A 23,541-nucleotide genomic window follows, 5' to 3' on the forward strand; every position below is an offset into this window, starting at 1 on the left:
GTCTAAAGGATATCAAAAAGCAGTGTCCAGGCAGATGAAGTATTGAGCACTCGAGGTACGGCTGAGTATTGAGTCCTGATGAGATCAGTTCTGACTCTTCTAACAGGTGCCTGCAGGCAGCGAGTCACATGTGCCAGGTGTGACGGTAAGGTGTTCTGATCACAGGACAGTTTGAGACCGAGTGCAGAGCAGAAATTTGGTTCAGCCCTACGGCATCATTCTCTCAAATTAACACCCTGTATATATTTCAGGGAGGTGAAATCGCCTACAGACTGCGCTTGATTACTGATAAGAAACCTTTTCTCTCCTTTGAGCGATATCATTAGAGGAAAGAATGGAGGGGGTGATATTTGGCGAATTATGACTAAGATTTCAGAAAGCTGATTATTTATTAGTACTTTTATGTTGCATGTCCCTACTCCCTAGTGAAAAACAAATATACTAAAATGTATTTGAAACATTTATTTCAAGCCAAGTATACTACAAATACATTTACATATTTATGTGCTTAATAAAAATACCCTGTAATTGTACTTTTATTATACTAAACTGGTATACTTAAAGTATGCTAAACTGGAACTAATTTTGCAATTAATGCACTTTAATTGTGCGGATGTAGTGCTGAAGTCCAACTAAAGATATACTAAAGATTGTGCTAAAGTGGAACTATTGCAAGTATACTTCAGGTACACTTTAAAAATTTTGCATTTAATGACCAATATTATTCAAAAACCAAACAATCCTCATCAACAGTGACATTAAAGCACATTTTAGGCTTAATATTAAGAAATGTGCATTGTCCAAAAGTAGTACTGCATATATTTAGTATGAAATAAATGTATTTTAAATAAATTCTTTTTTTTTTAACTAGGGGTCATTTTAGTATTTTTGTTGTGGATATCCTGCATATATATAAATTTTTTTATACTACATTATATATCAGAAATCAATTTTCATGCTCAAGAAACATTTATCATAATTTTGAAAACAGTTATGCTGTGCAATATTTAACCATGATGCAAATGTCTTTGGTGTCACATTTGATCAATTGAATTCATCCTTGCTGAATAAAAGTATTAATTTCTTTAAAAATAAGAAAATAAAAGTACTGAGCCTAAACTTTGAATAGTAGTTATTATTTGGAATGAAAGTATGGCAAGTAAACACTGACCATTTTTATTTTGCTTTTTTTTTTTTTTTTTTCTCTGAGACCAACACATCTCAGAAATTAGCAATACAGCCGTCAGTAAAGCTTCCAGTTCAAGAAAAAACCCAACTATGGCTCTCTGACTCTGCTAATACCGGTTCCTCATGTATGAACAGGGAAATCCCTGCTAATTAAACTGCTCTAATAACACCGGCAGCATTACTGTGCAACAGACCAAGCAGGAGCACAAATCCGCATTTTGGCATTGGTGAATCACTCTCTGATTCGCTCATTAGCATCATCCCCATTGCCTCAAGCAAAGAAACCATAGTGGAGCTTTAGAGATTCTGTCAAGGGAGAGGTCAGGTAAATCTCTTCAGCCCAAAAGGCCGGAATCCCACAGTGACCCTTTGTGTTGATCCTACCAACACGGCAAACTAGAGGGATTACACGCTCAAAACAGCCATTTTAGCACGTCCTTTTTCACACCTGCGGCCCGGTTGAGCTCCCGCATACCCTCACTCTAAGTGCAACATCTCACTCCTCTCCCCTCTGCTTTGACTGTTTGGATACATTATATCTAGAGAAACCACAGAATGATGGACGGATTGTGATTGACATGAAGCTGATAGAAGCGTTTCCCTCAGGACAGCATAGTCATTTTTGAAGAGAGATATGAGAGGAAGGGAGCGCAGGAGAGCATCCGTGATGTGAAATCTGTAATCGTGCACAGCAAGACTGTTGCCACAGATGACCAGCCATCTGCTCTGCAAAGACTGATGGAAAAGAAATGACGAAATGCCATTAGCTTTTATTAAAGCAGCAGCACAAAGAATAAAAAGAAACAAATGAAGGGCTTTAACCATTTTTATAAAAAAAAAAAACAACTTCAAAACCATGTCAGCCAATTTCATTTCCCCTGAAAAGAAATTAACAGCGCTGTCAAATTGAACAAACAACACAAGGACTGAAACCCAGAATCGCACCCAGACAATCAATAACCACTTACCTCCAGTATATCCACAACACAATAAAACTTCTATATTGAGAGAAAAAAAAAAAAAAGAGAAAACAACATTTCTTTTGCTAAAAACGCAGTATCAAATGGATGAGTGCAGCCTGAGTCGTATGCATCTACCTGTGGGACGGGCAGAAAAAAAATCAGGCTGAAGATCAGGCCTGGTCAAGAACAATCTGGAGGATTCAATCAATAACTCCAAGGAGTGAAAGCTCAGGTGAAATGTATTTAACATTACCCCTGTATCGGGTGTGAAAAATACTCTGCACGTGCAGAATAAATATTTCATGCGATTTTATAACGATGTATAAAGCACAGACACACTAGCACCATGTCGATTCTACAATAAAAAAAAAAAGAAAAAGAATGGTATCCAGTGGCATTAATAGTAATAACTATTAATTACAAAAATCTTCATTGTTAATATTTGGTGTGGTATCAAAAATTGTGAAATTTCACTGGTTTTGGAATTATACTGAGGCTTAAAGGGGTCATCGGATGCCCATTTTACCCAAGTTGAAACGATTCTATGAAAAGTCTATACCATACTTTGGTTAAAATTTCTCAATTGTAGTGTAAAAAAACACCTTTACCCTGTAAAACTCGGCTCCGTTTTCAGCACGCTGTTATAGTCAGTGTTGCTTTAAATCCTAGTGAGCTCTGCTGACTCCGCGCCTCTCTTCCGTGGAGTGACGAACAGACCATAGATATGTGTAGATTCCCTATTCGACCGCTCCAAATACGTTGACGCATCAGCCATATCACATTCACCATAATAATCAATGAATATTCAAATATATACAAGCGTATAACTTGCTGTTGTAGACGCACACAGTCAATGCGTTCAAAGATTCACAGACTGTTCAAAAAATGGCTGACGACTTGCGTATTACGGCCCGTAGAAACAGTCCATAATGAGGCATCTTGTAGTTTTGTAATTCGAAATCAGAGCATGCACAGAAAAACACACAGGAGCGTTTAAAAGTGGTTGACTACAAGTGGGTACAGATATGAATTAGTTCTAATGGTACTGTAAAAAGACCCAAAAAAAAAAAAACACTTTCTCATTGGATCTACACAAATCTCGTAGGTGACCTATTCTGATTTCAAAAAGGTGAGTTTTCACCAAAAGGTGAGGAGTTTGCATCTATGACATTGAGAATGATTTCTGAAGGATCATGTGACACTGAAGACTAGAGTAATGGCTACTGAAAATTCAGCTTTGCATCACAGGGATAAATTACAATTTAAAATATATTACAATAGAAAAAAATTGCTAAACACATAATGGGCAAAGGACATGTGGAACCTTGAGAATGATGGGAATTCAGTAGATCTTCAGCTCTGTAAAGCTCGTCAACATCTTGTGTGGAAACTGGAAACCAAACATGTGGTGGACTTCTTGCAGACTATAAACAAGCTCCACCCTAACAGAGACACCTGCCAATCAGCAGCAGCTGTATGGAATTTAAAGCTACATTCCACCTTTTTATAGACATCTTTAAAACATGTGAAAGTGAATGACCTCATCCAGAGGGATTTTCCTAAAATAGAAAAGTTCCTTATATTATTAATAACAAACCCTCACCATAAATGTTCAACTTGAAATTACAGCTATGAAAGCTATATACAGCTATGGCAAACTGGGTGTTTTACAGGGTCCCCACACTTTTTGACTAATGAATTTCATGAAAATGAAAAAAACAATATATTTTCTTATATTTTCAGGTTTTCCATGACTGTGGGAACCCTGCAATTTAGGAGCAAAGCCAGATCACTGGGCAGAAAAAGCCATCACTAAACACTCAAGGACGGTTTATTCTGGAGCGACAACTCAGGAGGGACAAAACGCAGTGGGTTCCAAGGACGTGAACCCATATGTGTGAAAGAAACAGCGCATGCCGAGATGTTAAAACGAGCTCTAAACAAGGGACTGCGTTGTTGCGTCTCATTAATGGGAACGACCTTTAAAAGATAAATGTGCCATAGTACATCAATCATACGACTAAAAAGAAATCAGGTTAAAAAATGAAATCAGGCAAAAATGTATTAAGTTTTAAGTTGCGTTATATGTTAATGTCATTGAGATGCCTGTAAAAGTGTACACTTAATTGGCCAAACGAAACCCCAGCCAAACTTTCAGATTCCCAGTTTCAGATGTCTAGTTCCAATAATAACTTATTTATCAAACAGTGATGTTAAGGAAACCAGAGTAGCTGACGTGTTTCCTCATGTTGCACAGACACTGGGGGGTTTGAGGCAGGCTCAGGTGTGTGTGTGTTTATGTGGTTTATGAGGACACAATTTTGTATAATGACATGGGTATGACAGAGGTATTACAATATGAAGGTGGTTTATGAGGACACTGCCTATGTCCCCGTAATTCAAAAGGCTTAAAAAACATACTAAATGGTGTTTTTTTGAAAATCTAAAAATGCACAGTCTCCTGTGAGGGCTAAGTTTAGGTGTAGGGTTGGTGTAGGGCAATAGCACACACAGTTTGTTCAGTATAAAAACCATTACGCCTATGGAGAGTCCCAACATGTGTGTCTGTGTGTGTGTGTGTGTGTGTGTGTCTGTGTGTATCTGATGACGCAGAGGGCTGTGGTAGGTCTGGACATGAGCCATGTTCTGCCAGTTCTGGCTTCAGAGACAGATCTGCGTACATCCCATTGCTAACAAACTGGCAAACACGAGAATTTCTATGCAATGAGGTAATCATTTACACATGCATTTATTTCAAAATTTAAATAACTTATATGCTGCATTATGAGCTCAATAAAGCGGTCTTGTCAATTTGCTTAACGCTTCTAAACAACGTACGGAAAACAGCCATAAATAAATAAATAAAAATATAATAAAATTATATAACCAAATAGCCAATAATTATATAGTATAAATAGAATTAAATAAGTTTGAATATAAATTTATATTTATATATATATATATATATATATATTTATATATATGAAATAAAAAAAGTAGCACTTCACAATAAGGTCCTATTAGCCAACAATTAACGCATTAACTAAAATGAGCTAACAATGAGTAAAACATTTGTTACAGTATTTAATATTTAGCTTTGCTAATTTTAGTAAGTAAAAAAACTGTTCGTTGTAGGTTCATGTTAGCTCACAGCCATGAAATAATATTAATAGATACAACACTTATAATATTAGTGCTGTCAAAATTAGCGCATTAACGCAGGCGATTATTTTTTTCAGTTTAACGCAATTAGCGCAGGGGCGGAGCTAGGGTTGGCCACCCCACTCACAACTGCTGTTTCTGTCATTTTTCCCCTGCCAAGAAGTGCATTTATTCAGTCGCAGAATGTCTTTACGAGCACATCAAATGGCAGACATTTCAGACGTGCGCTCCAACTTCACTTCAGCAGCAGGCGCAAGTCAAACGAGCGCGGAAATGGTACTGTGCTCGGAGCGCGTGCTCTTCAATTGCATGCACAAAGGCACCAGCGCACACTGTAGCCTGTATGAATTCATATCAATGTGCAAAATAAACTATGTGCATGCAATGTCGTGGTCAGTTAAGTCATGAAGATACCAAAAAGGCAAGTAAACCTGCCTTAAAACTGTGCATGCATGTAACATTTAAGAACGTCTCTGAAATGGTTTTCAAAACTGTCCTGGAGCCCAGCACTGTTTCCCTCATCTAACACCCTCAATTCAACTCGTCAGCTCATTATGGAGACTTTAAGACCTGAAGTGGGTCAGAAAAGCTAAAGAGAGCTAAGAGAAAATACGATGTGTGTCAGATCCATGTCACGTTAAGCAGCTGCAGCTCTTAAAGAGATAAAATAACCTAATAATCAGCTGCTGTGATATCTTTTTTTTTTTGAACAGACATCAACTTTTATAGCTTTAAAAAATCATCTATATTTAATTTAGAATTTAGTGTTTGATAACTTCAGTTTCAATTTCTGTATATTTCTGCTGAAGGGCACGGGTAAATATGACATTTATTATAATGGGTTTATGTGAAGATTGTTTTAAGTTCACTCAAATTAGAAGTTTTTTTTTTTTAAAGTCTAATAATTGTTAAAATCGATAGCTCTCAATTATGCTGTAATGTTGAATGGCTATAGTCAATGGTAAAATATTAAGGGGGAAAAACAATTTCAGAGACATCAGTAGTATTGGTCTCAGTGATACTGGCCTTCAATCATAAAAAAAAGAGATGCCATTAAACAAATATTAAAAATATACTGTTTTTATGTTTTATGTACATTAATTTGTAATGTAATATTTAATGTGGAATTATTGCAATATAAAAGTACATTTAAAATGTTTAATGCTAGGTGGGATTAATCGTGAAAATTTCAGGAAAAATGTGCGATTAATTGTTTTTTTTTTTTAATTGATTGAAAGCACTAACACACACATTATATAATTAAACTGAGCAAATATGAAAATTCAGATTTTTCCAAACAAACAACGTATTTTAACTCAATATTGAGTTAAAATATCGGCAAGGGAAGTGCAAAATTGAACTACTGGCACCAACAGAAAAAAAAAATCCTTATTGCAAAGACATGGCAGATTTATTTGGAGGTGATAGTGGGCTGTAGTGATGTCACCCACAGCACAGCTGACATATGTTTGCATGCTGGGGAGTGAAGATGTCTCTCCCCCTCCTGACCTGCTCCTGCTCCTGAGCCTGTGCAGAGGGCTGGAGCGGCGCGATAAAGACGACACTTGTAGGATGCTACCCCTGTTACACAATCTCCCTCAGGCCTGCAAACACAATGTTTCCATCTTGTGCACCTCACTGGCTCTTTTCTCAAATGGCCAAAAGCAGCAGATGCACTGGTGAGGGTGAGGGGCTCTATTCTATTTCGGGACATTTTTACAATCCCATCTTATTTGATATAGTTCGCCTCAGCGGAAGTCATTTCAAAAGGGTCAAAAACATGATGATCCCTGCGGTCCATTTAGTTGACATTACATATATGCTCCGGGGAAAACATACAGACTTATCTGTACGGCACAAGCTAAACAAGACATATTTGGAATAAGGCGGCGGAAGAGACCCAGGGGATCGAATCCAGTTATCATCCACATCTCTCTTAAAAGGTCAAACGGACTGATTAACAGACTGAGAGCCAAGAAAACCAATGTGTTCAGAGCAGGACTCAGCGATATAGCTAAAAACAACATCTAGCTCAATATTTATATCAACTATTCAAAGACATTTGATATATAGCTTAATATTTATGTATTTGTCCTAAAATAGCTTAAATGTGTTTTTTTTTTTAAACATAGGAATCATCTTGCTTCATTGCAGCCAATTAGATTCACAATATTAGAAAAAAAAAGAATAAAAAGAGTTAATACATTTTCACGAAAGCTAAACTCGCACGTGACACTGCAAAAGACACGAGACGCGAACGCAAAACTCGAACACGTCTATCTATTGCGTTTTTATAGAAAAGCAATGGATAAGTAGTGCAACTGGAATGGAAAAATGAGTTCTGTGTGAACGGACCCTTATTCAACTAAAGATTTGCTTAATTCTCTCACATGTAGCATTTTTCTTGTTTTAAATACAAATTAAATAATTCACATTATAATCGTAAAAATATCTGCTTATGTTATCAATGCTCATTGTGAAGAGAAATGGGATTGCTAAATTCATCTAAAAGTCTATAAAAGCCCACTATAGTTAAAATTGCTAAGAGATATTGTAAATATTCAACATATCACCCAGCCCTAGTCCAGTGCTGTAACAGCAGATTTGCAAAGCACAGCTCAGGTGCTGACAAATACAGGAATTTCCATCAAACTGATGAGCTGCTGGCACTGAATTCACGTTTCGTAAAACAGCAGGGTGTCACAAACGGGCCATTTCTGGAGAAAGACATTTGATCAGTTAAACAGGAGAACACCCAGTTGACATTAGCCAAAACAGCCATTTTTCCCCACTGTGAAACTGCAAAACAGGATATTAAGATGACAAATGCTTCCCAAGTGACCACAAAGGCACAAATTACCTCTGAGACTGAAAACAAATATTTAGATGAAGTTAAAGCTTCCGATAAACAGCTGTGTGCAGTGACAAGGAAAGGAAAGCAGATCTGCAGGATTTTAGAGAGAAGAGCAGCGTTTATTTACGTACCGTCTGGCTCTCGGGGAAATCCATTTTTATCAACTTGTGGGCGCATTCTTCAAAGTCCAAGCTGTGAAAAAAAAAAAAAAAAAAACACGAAAACGTCACCTTCTGCATCTCATGTGCTAATGAAATAACACATTGAGTTTAACTAGATCCCATGATGTGCATACAATTTTAATATTTTACATGCAACTGCAGCACATAATAAATCAAATGCAATATGAATTAAATATGAACCAGACTGCATCCAAATTAAGCAAAACTATCACAGCACCAGAGGGCATCATCTGTTGAAGGTTAACAAGGGAAAGACCATGATAAGAATAATAATATAGTCCTAATACCCAAAAGATATTTCAAAATATGTCCGCTCTAAGGAGAAATGAGGCTTTCTATCTTAAGTAAGCCGACTCTCTTGACTGTCCAGGGATTGTGTTGGCTCTTCAGTGCTTCCTTTAAGGTCAGACCAAGATTCTCTCGCTTCAAAGCCTATTGGGAGACATTTTGAGCCAATGTTTACTGTAAAGCTGTTGGATCTGTAGCAGTATGGATACAGACATTATATTACAGCTGAGCTGTGAATCTGCAGTCTAAATTGAATGTGAATGAAGATAATAAATTGAAAATATCGTTCTATTGTGTTCAGCAGGGTAATGAGAATCACACACAAATGACTCTTATGACCATTTCTGTACAATGAATCAGTCAAGATAACTAGAAAGAGGTCTGATGTATGAATCAGTCAACCTTACTCTAAAAATGTTTTCAAAATAATAATAAAACAGAATTATATAGATCCAAAAATCCAAAAGACCTGACTCAAGAAAAATGTTTTCTAAATTAATATATAAAAAATAAAATAAAAAAGGTTTGATGTAAGAATCAGTGAAGACTCAAGAAACAGGTCTCTAAAATGAAATATAAAAAAAAATTAATAGGTGCAGAATTGTCAATAAAATAGAAATAAATGACTCATTTCGTTATTATGGATCAGTCAAGATAACTCAGGAAACTGGTTTCTAATAAATAGATAAAACAAGTAATAGTTAAAATACAAATCAAAAGGAAAGTTTGATGTATGTCTTATTTGTTTGATGTATGAATCGGTCAAGATGATCAAGAAAGAGGTCCCCAAAATAAAATAAAAGTAAAATAGAACACATGTAAATGCTAATACACATAATGTTTAACTCAATACAGGCATTTAAATTAAATAGGGTTTGGTTAGACAAATCTTTGTACTCTTTACCAGTGCAAAGCAAACTAAAGCAGTGGTCATTAGTCTTGCATTTCTTTCAGACGTTTCTGCCAGAATTCTGCGTCTATCAGTTAGTTTCACAAACTGCTGACAAACACCGCCATGTGACGCCCACAGATACTAATCTCTCCTGCACACAAACCAACACAGCAAGAGAAACTAACTCAGCTTAATGATTTAGTTTATAGAGTGTCAACCTGGTTAAGTCTAACCAAACTTGAATCTCTGTTCTAAATAAAGTTCACTCTGCTCTGCTTCTTTAATGTTTGAATGCTGTGCCATGACCACTTCAAAGGGCAGGGCCAGCTAAAAAGAGAGGGACATGATGGCTAGACTTGACACTACAGGTCCCACGGTGCACAGTTAGCCACAAGGACAACTTCATATGACTGTCAGTCAACCCAGTCCCTATCCACATCAACACACAGCAGTACACAGCCAGTACAGTGCACCACTAAATCAAACTTCACTGACATGTTTCAAAACTGTATGACTTTCTTCTGTGGAACATAGAAAATGATGTTGAGAAATGTTCAACTATTACTTTTAAAAAACACCCCATTTACCATTTTAATAAACATTCCTGGTCATGTTTGTTCAAAAGTTTGAGGTCAGTAAAATTATTCAAAAATGTATTAAGAATGTGACAGAAAATAAATTACATAAGAATTATGTTAAAATAATTCTGCTCTTATGAACCTTCTATTCAAAAATCCAGAAAAAAATAGCACTACTTCCAAAAAAAAAAAAACCTTACTGACCCCAAATTTTTTAAACTGTATAACTGTTTCCCAACTTACAGACACTGTTTTCCACTCTCTTCCCATCATTTTCTTTCTTCTCTATATTAAAAGAAACAAAACCCCACAATGGGAATCACAGGGTTGCACCACAAAACCAATGCACTTGATTTCAACAGAAAAAATAGCTGGGGCTAATCTAATTTCCTACTGGGTCATACTTTTTCCTGTCCATACACCAGCCTCGCCTCCGGCCAGGGGATTTGTGGGCCAAAACGGTTTCATCCCGGCCTCAAAGGCAGTTTGTAGAAAGGCAGAGTGAGAACCTTTGTAGTGCCTCTCTCTTTTAGCTCTGCCCTCTTTCTGCACTCAGGCCAGTTAACAGAGAGACCGCAGCACCGGGCGACCCCTTGCTGAGCTGCAGTAGAGCGCTGCGAGATACCAGGATTGTTTTAAGAGCTGAATCCAGCTGCCAGCAGGCAAGTTTAAAGACATTAAGGAAGTCAGTTGACTCCCAGCTGGTGAAATATTTAAAAGCTTGTCACACAGCAGTTGAAAGTATAGAAAGAAGCCTCATTGGAAGCCGTTTTAATGTTAGATGTGTTTCGTTTAGCTGTGATCACATACCAATTTCATGCACTTAAAGAGAAACAGGTTAAATGAAGCTAGTACACATCCAAAGCCTGCTTCTGACTGCTCTTAAGTTATAGATACAGAATCAGCCTCTGCTGCATCTTTAACGTATGAGTGCTCTGCAGCCCCGAGGCACTCAGAGGTTTATTGCTTTCAAACATTCTCCACAATAGAGGCTTTTTTTAAAGCTTAATTTCAATAAAAGTGGAAAAAGGGAAGCTGTGAGTCCACACACACACACACACACAGAGAGAGAGTGGAGTGTGACTCGGTGCCTGCTAGGGATGCATGAATATTCATGCTAGATTCACAGCAATTTTGTAGGGGATACAAAATTAAGTCACATTTTGATTATTTTAAAGCACTTTTATTTAACCATTAAGTTTCCTTAAGGCTCATTAAGCAATTTTGCAAACGTTCCCCTGGTCTCAAGACTCATCATTATGAGAGTGTAAAGTCAGATGTTGTAGCACATCTGGATTAAACTTCAGCAGCAAAAATGGCACTCATATGTAAAGTTTGTAAGTTCAGCTCATTTAAATGAATCAGCTGAAATTGTCCATATGAATGAACTGCACTCCGATTCAGCTATTTTCTGGCATCATACTCAAAAATGTACAAAATCGTTCATAAGACTCTGTGTGTTAATTGTTAAACATTGTTTCTGTTAATTATTCCAATGTTTTAGTAAAAAAATTGTTTTTAAATAAATTATTACATTAATTACTCATTAATTACCCTCATGTCATTCCAGAACCGCAAGACCTTTTGTCCATCTTTCTTTGCACGTAAAAAATATTCTTGTTGCTTCATAAAATTAAGGTTGAACCACTGATGTCGCATGGACTGTTTTATCAATGTCCTTACTACCTTTCTGGGCCTTGAACATGTCAGTTGCATTGCTGTCTATGCAGGGTCCGAAAGCTCTCAGATTTAATAAAAAATCCCTTAATTTGTGTTCCGAAGATGAACAAAGGTCTTGCGGGTGTGAAACGACATGAAGGTGAGTAATTAATGACAGAATTTTCACTTTTGGGTGAACTATCCCTTTAACTTAATGTACTTATCTCAAACTAAGAGTTGAGAAAAATAATTATAGGTAAATAAAAAAAAAAAATGTTTTTATAAAATGACCACTTAAAGCAACCTAGTAAAAAAAAAAAAAAAAAAAGGCCAAATGGGTAAAAAAACAACAACAACAACAACCAGTTACAGAACATACGACTTGAATGTCGACTGTCCTTAAAACATTCAAAAGAAATTCCTAAATAACCTAAAATTGATGTTGATCAAATTAAATGTTGGGAGATTAAAAAAAGCTCATGAACATGTTATGCTTCAACAGCTCAAATATCAAGATATGCATTAAATATAATTAAAAAGCTGTAAAACTCCAGCTCCATGTGCATGAGGACGACAGTCATACTGAGAAATGGTTCTGTGATGCTGAGGGAAATAGACTCGTGCTGCCTTCCTCCTACTCTCGTCAATCAGCCCCAGAATTGTTGTTTAAACATTTTTCAAACTCTCTTGATATCAAAGGATAACTAATTTTGAAGTCCTTCACCACAGAGATTTCTGATCCATGACGGCACTTCTGCTGCTCCGTGCCGGCGAAATTCAATTAAAAACAACTAATCTGAAACGTTATTAATTCAATCTGCGTGCTGTGGCCCTCAGGGGCTTCAGGAGCTTGGGTTCAAAAACAAGGGGAAAAAAAAAACAGCCTCATCTCTACACATGGGATCTCAAAAGTAGGTTGTTTTTCAATTCCAGCCAAAATAAGCTTTTGCACGGACTATTTCTGGTGGCTTTTAGAGCTGCTCCCTTTCTGCTGATGGAAGCACCAAAGATGACACAGAACCATTGGATCACATGATGCACACACTCACCTTGACTGGATGGCGAGGTAAATCGTTCGACGGAACGCAACCAAGTTCACCTCTGTCTGGTCGAATATGGTGACTTTCTCTTGTTCTAAATAAAGAAAAGAAAAGCTCAGTACAGTTAAACAGGACAGAGACTGGCTGAAGTTTGTGTCATATGATATGTCTCCCTCCAGAGGTCACTTGTTCTTTGCAGAGTTATTTTAATTCACAGGCTCACAGCCTTTTTTGATGGAGCAATTAACAGCTAAGCTCATCTGATCACAGGAACGGAACTAAAGAACAGCAGAGAGACACACAGCTTACACCATCTGCACTCAATGACAGGGAGCTCTTGAACCTTCACATTATAATCGAGACATCAGAGACAAATTCAAGAACATCTAAAAACAGTACAGATGATGTTTTTGGTGCAAACGAGTCATACCATGAAAACATCATTTTCTTTGATCTTTTGGAGAAAAAAACATTCAAACTGAAATAGTTCGCATTTCAAAGTTCTAAATGTTTAAATACTTTCATAATACTATAATTTTATAATACTTTAATGCATAAAACAATAAATAAAATAAATTACAAATGTATACAATAAAAATAACTATTTATTTCAGAGTTGTTACGTTAACTAAAAATAATACTAGAAGCATAAAAAAATGTGTTACTTGAAATAAAAGTTGACGGAAGCAATAAAATATCAAATAATAAAGTAATAAATAGTAAATCAGCCCCAGAGGCCTAATGGTTAGAGAGTCGGACTCGTAATCGAAAGGTTGCGGGTTCGAGTCCCCGGCCGGCAGGGATTGTAGGCGGGGGGAGTGAATGTCCAGCGCTCTCTCCACCCTCAATACCACGACTGAGGTGCCCTTGAGCAAGGCACCGAACCCCCAACTGCTCCCCGGGTGCCGCAGCATGGCTGCCCACTGCTCCGGGTGTGTGTTCACGGTGTGTGTGTGTGTGTGTGTGTGTGTGCATTTGATCACTACTCACTGCTGTGTGTGTGCACTTGGATGGGTTAAACGCAGAGCACCAATTTCGAGTATGGGTCACCATACTTGACAATACGTCACGACTTTTTACTTAAAGTAATTATAATACAACAAAATAACGTTCAAATTAAAGTGAAAAAAGATCAAAACTGACTGAGCAACAATTTGAAGTCAATCTTGCTGAGCATGTCATATAGCAGATAAATAAGACATCAGAAAGTAACCATCACCCATTTGCGTACTGAGGTTTGTTACTAGCATAGTAATGCAAATGTTCAGCAGGAGCACATGCTTGTGTTGGACTGCCCAAACATCTGCATTTGCATACTGCTGCAGAGTATGTTTCTGGCTTTAAACTATATTACAACTGTTTTAAGTTCGAGAAACATTGTTACTGGACCTCAGAGGGGGGGAAAAAAAGTTATGATCCCTTTAATGCCTAAAACACAATGTGCTACAGTCTGGAACAGGTAGTCTCCTGACAGCCATAGTGTTTAATGCAGTTTCTCCTCAGCTCAAGAAGACCCAAGAGACCATATGAGCAGGATTATCTAGGGGAACTAATGCAAAGCATTGTCCCCAAACACTGGCACTTGCATAAGAACTCGAATAAGAACAAGGAGTACAGAACCACCAAGCCACATCATAACACTGAATATTAATACAATTGTGCCTATTTTTCTATAAGTAGATGGTAGGGCATGTGACACTTGATAAATATTTTAAATACCTTCTCCAGCTGCCTGGTCTTCATCTTCATCATCATCATCATCTTCATCATCTCCACTGCCACCAGCGTCATCACCAGAATCACTGCTTCCTTCGTCAAGAATTTCTGAGGTATGAAAACAAGACAGATCAATTCAATTATAAAATTAAAAAAATATATAATTAAAAATGACAATTTGCAAACGAATTAAAAATATATATTATTATTATTTAACAATAATAGCCTTGTTCTTCCAATCTAACTGAATGGTTCAGGGCCATAAAAAGTTGTAAAGTGGACCAGACTTCATGCTGATAGTCGTCAGCATGTTTTTATTTTCATTTTATTTTGCTTTTAATATATGTTTGTAGTGGAGAGCCTGCAGAAGTTGAGGGACAGATGAGCTGCATTATCTTAAAGAACTGTAAAAAAGTCTCCATCAATTAAAATTTCACCGTACATGGGATTCATTTGGATTTGACTTTATGAAAAAGTGACAAGCGTAACACACAAACACTCTTGTCTTTGCCCAGGTCTCCCGTTGGCATCTTAGGTCACAACCATGTTCTGTCACTTTCTCCACTGCTGAACGATTCCATTAGCTTTGCTTCTCAAGCCGTAAATGGAGTAATCATCTCCGCATCAGAGAACAAGCATCTCCAATTGTCGCAATCAAGAGCCACCATTTCAGCTTCCTGTACCATATGGCTGTCTCCAGTCCGTTGTACAATTAGTAAACAATTAAAATTCAAATGCACTAGCAGAGACGGTGCATCAGAGGACATCTCTTTTAATAGGCAGTAATGAGAAGAACGGAGAATGCATACAGAAAAAGAGTCATTAACTCACCCCGTTTAATTGCTTTGTACTTCTCCTCATTCTCCAGGAAGTTGGGATCCAACTTGAAGACATCTGCAAAAGGAATATTGTTGATGTAAACCAGACATTCATTTGCAATTACACGTTTCGCAGCAATTAAGTCAGTGCCAGCGAGATGTAATAAGAGGCAATTACCCATAAAGAAGAATTTGCTGTGTATTAGCCGTAATACATAAAAAGAGCTTAATGTAATAATGGCTGTTCATGCTCCCCCAAAGGGCCGCTTGTATGGATTTTCAATTAGCGCACTGTGTCTCAGAAGCCTCAGAAAAGATGCTTATCTGCAAACATCAGTACAGACATTTGCTAAATATGAGAACTGAGAGAGCAAAACCCTCAATTACACACAGGCAGAGCAAGGACTGCAGCCTCTGGTTTGAGAGCATGCGTTCCCTCGCGGGTGGCTTTAAAGAGAAGAAAGTCATCAATTATGATCGTATCAAGGTAATTAGCTGCTAAACATGAGAAATTGAGGCCTGGCAGGTTAGGTGAGTGAGGTACTGAATCGTACTCACTCAGTCAACACCTTCAGCAGCTATGATGAAAACATGAATGCTTTAAACAAAACGAAACTTAAAGCATGCATTTCATCATGACTGATACATTTATGAATTAAAACTACAATACCATTTGAAAGTTTGCGGTCTGTAGGATTTTTTTTTTTAAAGAAAATAATACTTTTGGTTCAAAAGGGATCCATTAAACTGGTCAGAAGTGACAGTAAAGACATCCAAAGAAACGTATTTCAAGTAAATGCTGTTCTTTTGACCTTTCTTGTCATTAAAGAATCCTAAAAGAATGCATCACAGACTCCACAAAAATATTAACAGCACAACTCTTAAATATTAATAAGAAATATTTCTTGAAGGATCATGTGACACGGAAGACTGAAGTTGCTAAAAATTCAGCTGTCATTAAATAAAGTAAATTACATTTTATACATTAAAATATAAAGCATTATTTACAATATAACTGTTTTTTACTTTATTTCTGATTTAAAAAAAAAAGAGCTTTGAGTTTGAGAAAGGCACATCCCAATATATAAAATGTATTATTATTATTATAATAAACGCAGCCTTGTTGCAAGAGACTTATTTCAAAATAATGAAAAAACCTTACCGACCAAACTTTTGAATGGTAGTAAGTGAATTCATATTCCTGAAATATTAAATCGGTGGTTCAATGAAATCCTAAATCAGTAGTTTATTGAAATCTCAAATCGAAAAAAAAAAGAGAAAAAGATCATATTTGGCAAAAAAGACTACATAAAATATTAAAATATAAAATCAGTGGTTTATTAAATTCTCAGATCTGTAGATCTCAAATAAATTTTTACTTAAATCTATAATCAGCCATCAGCCATCTGCCCATGCCAATTCCTTATATCTTACTTAAGATGTCCTCTGTGTTGTAATCGTCCTCCAGAGGAAGCATGTGTGTGAACTGGTCCTCTTCCTCCACTAGGTCAAGCCCATCTGGGATAATAGGGTGGTCCTTGAACCCATCCTTCCTGATGGCAAACATCACCTCAATCATGTACTGTACACGCTTATCTATCTCTGATTCATGCAAGATGTTCCTCAGACGTTCAAAGATAGCTGAAAAATATGACAGTGTAGACATAACATAAGATAAAATCATCCATTCAATAATAACCAAAAATAAATCAAATAGTAAGGAATGTACCATTGATGCCTCGGGGTGAGACCTCTGTCAGTTTGAGACCACACTCTTTTAGAAAGCTGATGGCCACTTCCACACTGTCATCAGTGGGTCTTTCCAACAGCAGGGTTAACATCTCTAGACACAGGACTTCATGAGCCTTGAGACAATGAAAACACAATTACAAACTACAAAATAAACTGTGGTTTATAGACAAAAATCTGTTAAAAGGACGTACCACATTCTGGTTGATGAGATGAGCCACGAACTTGGATGCTGTGAGACATTGTTGCTGAAAAGACAGAAAGAAAAATTAGAACATTATTTAAACTGGTGGTCCGTTTAGAAACCAGTACCCAGCTACCTAAAGTCTTACTTTATCATTCCTCCTGTAACCTTTCCGGAAATTGAGGATAAGTCTCTTGAGTATAAGCTCTCCGATCTGAGGAAACTTGGAGTTGATGATGGCCAACACAGCAGCGTACACATGGGTGAAGATGGGAGAGGCAGCCTGGGCCTGAAGTGTAGACCTGGCCAGAAGACCCCTGGAGAGAGACACGCCAGGATCATTAACAAAGTCAAACAAATGAGCTGTCTTACTCTTTTCTATAAACATTTCCATTTAAAAAAAAATTGTTTTTTCTCTATTCATTAAAGATTCGTGAAAAAATGTGTCATGGTTTCCACAAAAATATTTAGCAGCAGAACTGATAGTAAGGTAAGAAATGTTTCTTCATCAGCAAATCAGCAAATTAGAATGATTTCAGAAGGACCATGTGACACTGAAGCCTGGAGTGAGCTTTATTCCACTTTGCCGCCATAGCAATAACTTACATTTTGAAATGTATTACAACAGATAAGAGCTATTTTAATTTGTAGTAATTTTTCACAGTATTAGTTTTAACTATATTTTATACATACATATATACACACACACACACACACACACACACACACATTATATAAATAGATATTAAAAATATATATAAATATAATCCATTTTGAACCACACCGAGTTGTTTTTATCAATACCATTCAATACTGAATGAGTTATACATAATATACTAGAACAAGTCAGTAATAGCATTTTTAGAAGTAATATAATTTTTATTTGATATTTATGTGATCTGTATTTAACAAATAAAAATTCTATTACTTCTAAACTGAGACTTCTCTTGGATGTTTTTTTGTTTTTGTTTGTTTTTTCCACTACACTTGTTACAATGCTTTTATGGGATTATGCATTTGGTCAAAAGATGATATCTGCTTAAAGCTGAATTGAACTCGATTCATAATTGATGAACTTACACAGTTATTCAACTGAACTGAACCAACACCGCATTGACTGAAGCTGAATAATGACATTACTGTCTTGTTAAAGCTGCTTTACAGCCAAATTTGGATTTGCCTCATAATTGAAGTTCGCATCACTGATTCAATTACTTTTCTGTACAATATTGTGAAGTTACTGTCTCTATTGAGTAAAGCGCTATAGAAATAAAGGCAAAGAACAACAAGAACATGGCCATAGAGTAAGTCAGTAAGTCAGCTATCTGTCATCAAAACAAATTCCTCCTATATGTAAATATACCTGTCAATAAAGCTCTTTCTGATTCGGAGTAAAACACAAGAGCTTTGATCTTTACCTGCCCCTCACAATATTCTCCTGCAGCAGCTCTTGAATAATGTTGGCGATGTTGGAAACGTTTACTTTGTTGATCAGACCATTGATGGACTTCTTCAGGGCTTCCCAGCTCATCCTCTGATACTCCAAACTGTGGAATAAAAAAAAAGAATGGATGAAAAAACAACTACACAGATCTTTTGAACGAGACACTTTCAGCCTGTTAACACAGCAGTGATCTTGAAACACTTGTCTTTAGCGCCCAGTAATAGACCATTTTAAAGGTCATATTTGGCACAACCATAATACCAGGACAAAACCTTCAACGCCGTCTGCTTCTCAGTCTGTACTTCAGCATGAAATAGCCTGGAAAATGCTGATGTTAAGGAGTTTTGAAGTCGTGCTCGAATCCTTAGAGAACTGCTATTTTTCCACACCAACTAATTTCCTGCCCTTAGCTCTTGAGACTGATCTCTGAAGTATTGTCTCTATCACCTATCTTCCAGTGTCTGGCCTCAAGCACAGGCCAGCGCTCCACTCCTTCTGCTATAGATATCCCACACCCCTAAGGGACACCTCTATATTTCCTGGCTGGTGACCTCCATTCTGCTGCATGAGGAAATTTAATCGACCGTTCATTGAATTCATGTGGATGCGTTTCCCACCATCAATAAATCACAATCTATTCTTATCACAATGTCTGAAAATACTTCAAAATCAATATGATTCAAGATGAATCAACAAAGATCACCTTTCTTATCTGATGATCACTCCTTATTAGAGCTGGGCAATAAATCTAAAAACTAAATTTCTATATTTTTAATTTTTATAGCTTTCAATAAATATTTTAGTATTTATGTATTTATATTATGTATGGCTTAAATGGCTGATCATTGAACAATAGTAATTTGAAGACAATTAGATTAGAAGAAATAAATAAAGTCATAAAGTTTGATACAAATAAAGTCATTTTCAAATAAATATGTAGGCATAATCTCCTACACTGTTTTCCACAAAGCCAGAAAACACCAAAATAACAATACAAAGTAACAAACATTTGACCTATTAACACTACTGTTCAAAAGTTTGGGATATATACAGTGCCTTGCGAATGTATTCATACCCCTTCATTTTCAGGGTCGTGGCCTAATGGTTAGAGAGTCAAACTCGTAACCTAAAGGTTGCAAGTTCGAGTCTCAGGTCTGGCAGGAATTGTAGGTGGGGGGAGTGAATGTCCAGCGCTCTCTCCACCCACAATACCACGACTGAGGTGCCCTTGAGCAAGGCACCGAACCCCCAACTGCTCCCCGGGCGCCACAGCATAAATGTTGCCCACTCCGGGTGTGTGTTCACTGCTGTGTGTGTGCACTTTGGATGGGTTAATTGCAGAGCACAAATTGCGAGTATGGGTAACAATACTTGGTCACATCACTTCACGTTTTGTTATGTAGCTGCCTTATGTTAACTGCTTTAAATTTGTTTTTTAATCTTCACAAATTAGTCTTCACTCTGTAGGATATCATAGACTGAATCAGACCATTTTTAAGATGCATTGGAACATTGAAACCTGAGGAGCTGGAATGCAGAGAGGCCTTAAGGAACAGGACGTCATAAATCTAGTTTGGGGCAAGCAACTCCCAACTAGCAAGCCTTTTTCACCAAACAACTTACAACACTGAGGAAAAAAGAAACACTTATTGATAATTCCAATTCAAGAAGGAGACTGTCAAATTGGTTGCAAGTAATCAAGACTGATGTTCACACGTAAACCTGTGATAGAAAATCATTAGCTACAGACTCTTTCGGGCGTGTCTCCACACATAAAAGACCTTCCAAACCAACATTCCTTCTCTAAAGAACATGCCTCGTTCTCCATAGAACCACATAAAGACTTTCATTTTCAATTTTAATGAAACTAATAATTTCTATGCATAACTGCATATTGTGTATGTAACCCATTTGAATATCCTTGTTTTAATAACTCAATATGTCTTGCTTTTAATGAGTATTGAATGGCTCGAGCCTTAAAGAGACCTATTGCATGTTTAGTATCTATGAGTTTGAGAATTCATGCTTGAAATGTTTCTTCCAATCAATTCTTTGTCAAAGGCATCATAGTCTTATTATGAAATCATGTTCAAAAAGGTATATTTTGCCAAAGCCTCTAAAATTCGGACCATGTGACTGATAACAGGCTGATTTATGATGTGAAGAACACACCCTAGCTAAGCAAGGACAATACCTAATTGGTCAATACGTCCAGATAGGACGGTCCAGAAGCTGAGTTTAAAACCTCAGGACATCCTCCATTCTCTCTCTTGCCTTTTACTCTCTCGTCCCTCTCACCGCGTGCGTGCTGCTCTTTGAGCATGCTCAGGCCTCATGTGCCATAATGAGAAGGAAAACAACTTAGTCTCATTACATCATTTTATTTTACTATTTTACGTTGGTTTTCTTTTCTTTCCGTGGAGTTTCGTGTGTTAATGTTAAAGCTTCGACTGCACTTCTTCAAACGTCCAGCAAGCCAACGCCCAAGAGACATCATTTCAAAGACTACTGAACTTCCAGCCAATCAGACACTTCGGGAAACCCCCTGTCTGCAACGAGGACACAACCCCGTTACGCAGGCAAAGCAACACACACCTCCAGATTCTAACAGGTTCTAATTGGTGTATTTAATATAAATTTTAGCCTCATTGAGAAACTCAAAGCGAGGGTTAAATAAGTGATTGATGGTTGTTTAGGTCTATGCAATAGAACATATTGCTGTAAACTTGGGATTTCACGTTTCCATTCTCTTAAACTCATCCTTTCCTCACTCTCTCTCTTTCTGCAACGTGTGAATGTGTGAATGCTTGTGTTCATGTGTTAGATTAGTTTATGTCTTAGGTTTATATAAATAAAATCTGATTTATATTTTAAAAGAGAAGTATCTTGTGTTTTCTGCTCACAAGTTAATGCCTTAATCTGTCGATTTCGTTACTGTGCTATTTAATAGTGTTTTCACTATATTTGGGATTTTAATATCCAGTGCAGAGTTTGTTATACGGCTCGTTCAGTGAATCGCCGTAACGCTGATTCTGTTCAAATCCCTATAAAATCATAAATGATTCCCTTTGAGCTAAATTAAACTATTTGTTTAAATTACGTATTAATATTAATATTATAAAATGTAATAAACCCCTACATTTTTATTGGTGGAGGATATGCGGGCAGATTAATCTAAATTGTGAGCATAAACCGAGTTATTTAATCTTTTTCTGTTGCCGCGGATGAGAGACGAGACTTGTGTGTGTGTGTGTGCGCGTGCGCGTGAGTGACGTCAGCTGCGCGCGCCCCTCTTGAACAACACAGAGAAGGCTGTAACTGAGCAAAAGAGCTTCTCAAACTGCAGTAAGTGAACTTAAAGTTAACATCTGAGATCGTACAATAAGGTCGAAATTGAGCGTGTTCCTCTCTTTCTGTAATGCCTTTTATTTATAGCTGAAGTGATGTCCTGCGGGTTCCAGGTCAGTCAGTAGCTATTCTCCTGAATCTCAGTCTGTTAGCAGAACGAAGCTAAACTGCAGCGATTTAAACGGGAAATAAATCGGTGTATAAAGAATAGTTTTGAGCGTGTCCCTCAATCCTATTTATCAGAGCCATTATTATTCATAGTTTGATTAGCAGTGCGTGTTCCATTGTTAAATCATCTATGACTCCCTCAGTTAAACATTAGACAATAACGCTTGTCTGTTTGTGTAACTGTTCACTAAGTGAAGTTAATCTCGCTCAACACCGCGTGTGTCCGGGAGATTTTAATGGGAGTTTTAAAAGCTTTATCAAGTAAAGTTTAACTTTGAACCAACAGCGAAGAAAACCTGTTGTGTTTATGCGTTATATTCTGATACAGCACTGTTTCCCTGCAGTACCAAGCTGCTATTTTAATAAAGTTTAACTCTGAACGAACTGAGAGTTTAAGCGCCACATCGCAGAACAGCTAAAAGCGGTGTTGTTTATTTGTACAGTGTGGAAATGCGCTGACATTTCATGTAACATGCTTAACTGTACTGGCAATGCAACGTTTGTTTTGGTTTCCACAGTTACGATCGTGACACGGAAGTCTTAACCTACTTCCGGAGCAACTTTGTACTGCGCACGCGCAGCACATTGATGCTGATGTAAACAAACTCTAAAGCTAACGAAACAGTTGTTTACCTGGTACAAGTTTATGCTAAAGATTAGCCTCAAAGGTTAGCAGTTAGCATTAACCTCCGGTGGTTTAATACAGTGTGTATGTTTGGAAAGCTAAAGTGGTTTAACCCTTTAAACACCTCTCAACTAATAGACTTGTTGGTCTTCCTCTTTCTTATTTCTCTAAATTCTCACTTCTTACCACTTATTTGCATTTTACTAGAAAGGGAAATACTAGTTCACAATTATTAATTGTGCCAAATTCAAAATTTAATTAAAACATTAAATTTATTTGGAATCATTCAAATTTCCCTCAGATCATTTCATATGATCAATACTTCTATTATTCTCTTCTGGGCCTAATCATTTTAGATACAAATAAGTCTTGAACTTGGAAAGTTTAAGTAAACTTATTCTATCTAATCGATTTATTACCCATATTCATAGATTCTATTCAGACTTATACTCACTCATTACTTTATTGCGTTTTATTCCCTCATTCTTCCTGTTTTGGTTATAGACTTAGCCACTATTTTCTATTTTTATTTACTGATTTTCTCCTTTATTTAATTTCAATTTTACTTTGTCTCACCTGAGCATTAATAGGAGACATTGTTATCCGTCACTACGAGTTCAAATAAATTTAAGAGACAAATCTCTTTCACCAAAATTTATTTTTGTTAAGTTGTGTAGCAACTGA

The 23,541-nt window shown here is 36.9% G+C and overlaps 1 protein-coding gene across 1 annotated transcript in view; it reads right to left on the bottom strand.

The window, feature by feature from the left end:
- The window catches only part of LOC306877395 (pre-mRNA-splicing factor CWC22 homolog), a 49,173-nt gene that overhangs the window by 8,456 nt on the left and 17,176 nt on the right, over window positions 1–23,541 (bottom strand). The window contains exons 7-15 of the mRNA XM_079429161.1: window positions 18,691–18,819; window positions 17,421–17,589; window positions 17,283–17,336; window positions 17,069–17,204; window positions 16,774–16,980; window positions 15,353–15,415; window positions 14,525–14,629; window positions 12,815–12,899; window positions 8,298–8,358 (exon numbers count right to left, since the gene is read on the bottom strand). Of these exons, the coding sequence (XP_079285287.1) occupies window positions 8,298–8,358; window positions 12,815–12,899; window positions 14,525–14,629; window positions 15,353–15,415; window positions 16,774–16,980; window positions 17,069–17,204; window positions 17,283–17,336; window positions 17,421–17,589; window positions 18,691–18,819 (1,009 nt within the window). The remainder of the gene's footprint in view (window positions 1–8,297; window positions 8,359–12,814; window positions 12,900–14,524; window positions 14,630–15,352; window positions 15,416–16,773; window positions 16,981–17,068; window positions 17,205–17,282; window positions 17,337–17,420; window positions 17,590–18,690; window positions 18,820–23,541) is intronic.

The sequence above is a fragment of the Barbus barbus genome (genome assembly GCF_936440315.1).
Source record: "Barbus barbus genome assembly, chromosome: 11".
Lineage (NCBI taxonomy): Eukaryota > Metazoa > Chordata > Actinopteri > Cypriniformes > Cyprinidae > Barbus > Barbus barbus.